At 43.2% G+C, this 2,745-nt stretch overlaps 1 protein-coding gene across 1 annotated transcript; it reads right to left on the bottom strand.

The window, feature by feature from the left end:
* Nucleotides 1-340: 340 nt before the first annotated feature.
* LOC142616365 (uncharacterized protein At4g02000-like) lies at nucleotides 341-1,072 on the bottom strand. The gene has a single exon (XM_075789237.1). It carries the CDS (start codon nucleotides 1,070-1,072, stop codon nucleotides 341-343), a length of 732 nt encoding a protein of 243 aa, XP_075645352.1.
* Nucleotides 1,073-2,745: the final 1,673 nt, after the last annotated feature.

Raw genomic sequence — 2,745 nt, 5'->3', positions numbered from 1 at the left:
TTCCTCAAAAACCGATGAAGGATCTGAAAAAAGGTAAATCTTCTTGATTCGTAGCAGTATCATGGATAGCGACGTCAATCTCTCGCAACTGATCTTCAAAATTTGTACGCACCAGATTGCTTGGGATCTACTCCTTCCCACATGGGTGTAGGGTAGTTGTACCTGCCATTTCAGGCCTAGTGGGGTCCACGACAGCCCCCACGTGCGCCTAACACTGGTCAGCCGCTGTCATCTCTATCCCATGGCCGGTTTATCCTTCCTTTTTGCCCAACTCGTCTTCACCGCTTAAACCCTCACGTCCCACACTACCCCGCTTAGATGTGATGACCAGCTGTAGTCGTTAAAGGTGATCCGGTGATGCGCGCAGCCAAGCACCGAACTGCTTGTCCTCCGCCTTGATAGTTGCTTTGCTCCATATCCATTGGACGCAATCGCGCTCATTGTGATCAACCTTCCCACAACAGTAGCGGAAAATAGGTAAGCGTTCATATTTGAATTCTACCCACCTCGGTAGAGCGTCGCCAATGCGGACTATCCTACCCCGACTCAATGGTTGAGTTATGTCCATCTTCACTCGGATGCGTAAATACCCTCCCAAGCTAAAACCTTTCTTGTCCATGTCCACCTTCTCCACCTTTCCCAGTATGCTCCCTACACATACACCCACATCCTTGGTTTGGCTCATGGTGGGTAGCCCATGAATCTGAACCCAGAATGACGCTTCACGAAACTGAACTTTGTTGACTACTTCGCCCACATCGAGTTTATGGAGGATTACCAGGTACTTATCAAATGACCAGGGGTTGAGCAAAAGAACTCTATCCAAATCTTCTTCGTCCTCAAATTGGAATAGAATCTTGTTTTCGCCCATATCGCAAACCTTGAAGTTCTTCTCAGTCCGCCACAACGATTTCAGCACTCTTGCCACCAAGTCAAGGCTTACGCGTCGCTTCGTATAGAATTTTCCCACCAGAACCCGTGTTGTTTCCATCACTGGTGCTAGTAGGTCCACCTCGCTTCCTTCCTTTTCCGTCAAACGTAAATCTGCGCATTTAGTTGCAATCTCATCCATGTTGGTTGCAACGGGTGAGATGCCTGGGACTGTTTCTACTGCCAAAACGGAGGATGTTTTTTGCTAAAAGGCAAACCTATTTTTCACCTCTATGGTTCCATAGGGAGCCTAGAGAGAAAACTGTACATGATGCTGAGTTTTCAATTTGAATATAGAGATGGTGGTACAAATTGAAATTTATGGGTCGTAAAGGTAGAGGCTAACTTTAAATTTTCACAACCCAAACGTAACAACCTAGCGAAATAAACTTCATGTATTCGGGTTCAAAAGTTAGAGAAGCCCAATTTTTCAAGATTGGCCAGAAACTAGGCCAATCAAGGTCATTTGTGGAGGATGAAGGTGCCTAATAAAGTAAAAACATTTGCGTGGAGAGCTTGCACGTATTCTCTTCCTACTTTGGAAAATCTAATGAGGTGTAAGGTGGTGCAGTCATCAATTTGTTCCAGCTGCAACAAGGCGTTTGAAACGGTGGTTCATGCACTTCAGGGCTGTGCAAAATTTGGGTTGGCTTGGGGAACCATTTTTGACGAGTTGCGTGCTGCAACAACCCCTTTTCTAATGTTTGTTGATGTTTTTAGGTTAGCACTGCAGAATCCTCGAGGAGTAGAGACGTTTATCACAATCTGCTGGTTTATTTGGTGTCCACGAATGCGCGAAACAAAATTAGAGTCAAGGAGGTAGCGGTACCACTGGATAAACAATTTGATCTGGCACAACAGCATCTCCAGGAGTATCAGCATCTTCGTGTCAAGCCCATCACAAAATAGCCACCAAAGAAAACCATCTGGAAGCCATCTGACCCGAGCACCGTGAAAACAAATTTTGATGGTGCTGTTTTTGAGGAATTGGGAGGTGCAGGTATATGAGTTGTGGTCCGAAACTCCTCTGGTGAAGTACTAGCCGCTATGTCTGAGATCATCCCTTTGCTGTCATCCATTGTCGCTCTAGAAACACTGGCAGCTCGAAGAGCAGTAAGTTTCCTCCAAGAAATCGACTTGCACAGCTCAATCTTTGAAGGAGACTCTGAGGAATCAATTTTGGCGATCAAAAACCAGTCTTTTCGGCGATCAAAAACCAGTCTTTTCATCACCCTTCCGTGTGTCATTTGACTAAAGACAAGTTAATTTTTTACGGTATATTTTTTTTCTCTCTCATATGCGTTAGCAAGGCAATGCTTTAGTACATGCTCTAACCCAAAAAGCAAGAAGGTCTTTTCTTCTTTTAGTGTGGGGGAATCATGTCCCTCCCGACATTTATAAGTTTTATGTTTTAGCAATGAATGCTCTGTTTGGCATGTTAGTTCTAACACAATAACTTACATTTTAAACAACATTACACACTTTTTCACACACTTTTTCACTCACACATATATCAAATACACTCAAACAACATAACTTAAACTCTTCTCCCAAACACCCCAAAATAACCGGGTTTGCTTTCTTGGTTAGTTTTTCAAAAAAGAAAAAGGTCATTTGAGGGACTCATCACCATATAGTGCTCCCTTTTATTTGTCACGGCAAGTATTACAACCCAAAATAACCGGGCCTGCTTTCTTGGTCAGCTTCTCAAAAAAAAAAAAAAAAAAGGTCATTTGAGAGACTCATCACCATATAGTGCTCCCTTTTATTTGTCAAGGCAAGTATTACAAAATATATATATATATATAAAAGAAT

Source organism: Castanea sativa, chromosome 11, assembly GCF_040712315.1.
Source record: "Castanea sativa cultivar Marrone di Chiusa Pesio chromosome 11, ASM4071231v1".
Taxonomy (NCBI): Eukaryota; Viridiplantae; Streptophyta; class Magnoliopsida; order Fagales; family Fagaceae; genus Castanea; species Castanea sativa.
This window is presented reverse-complemented; position numbering and strand designations above follow the sequence as displayed.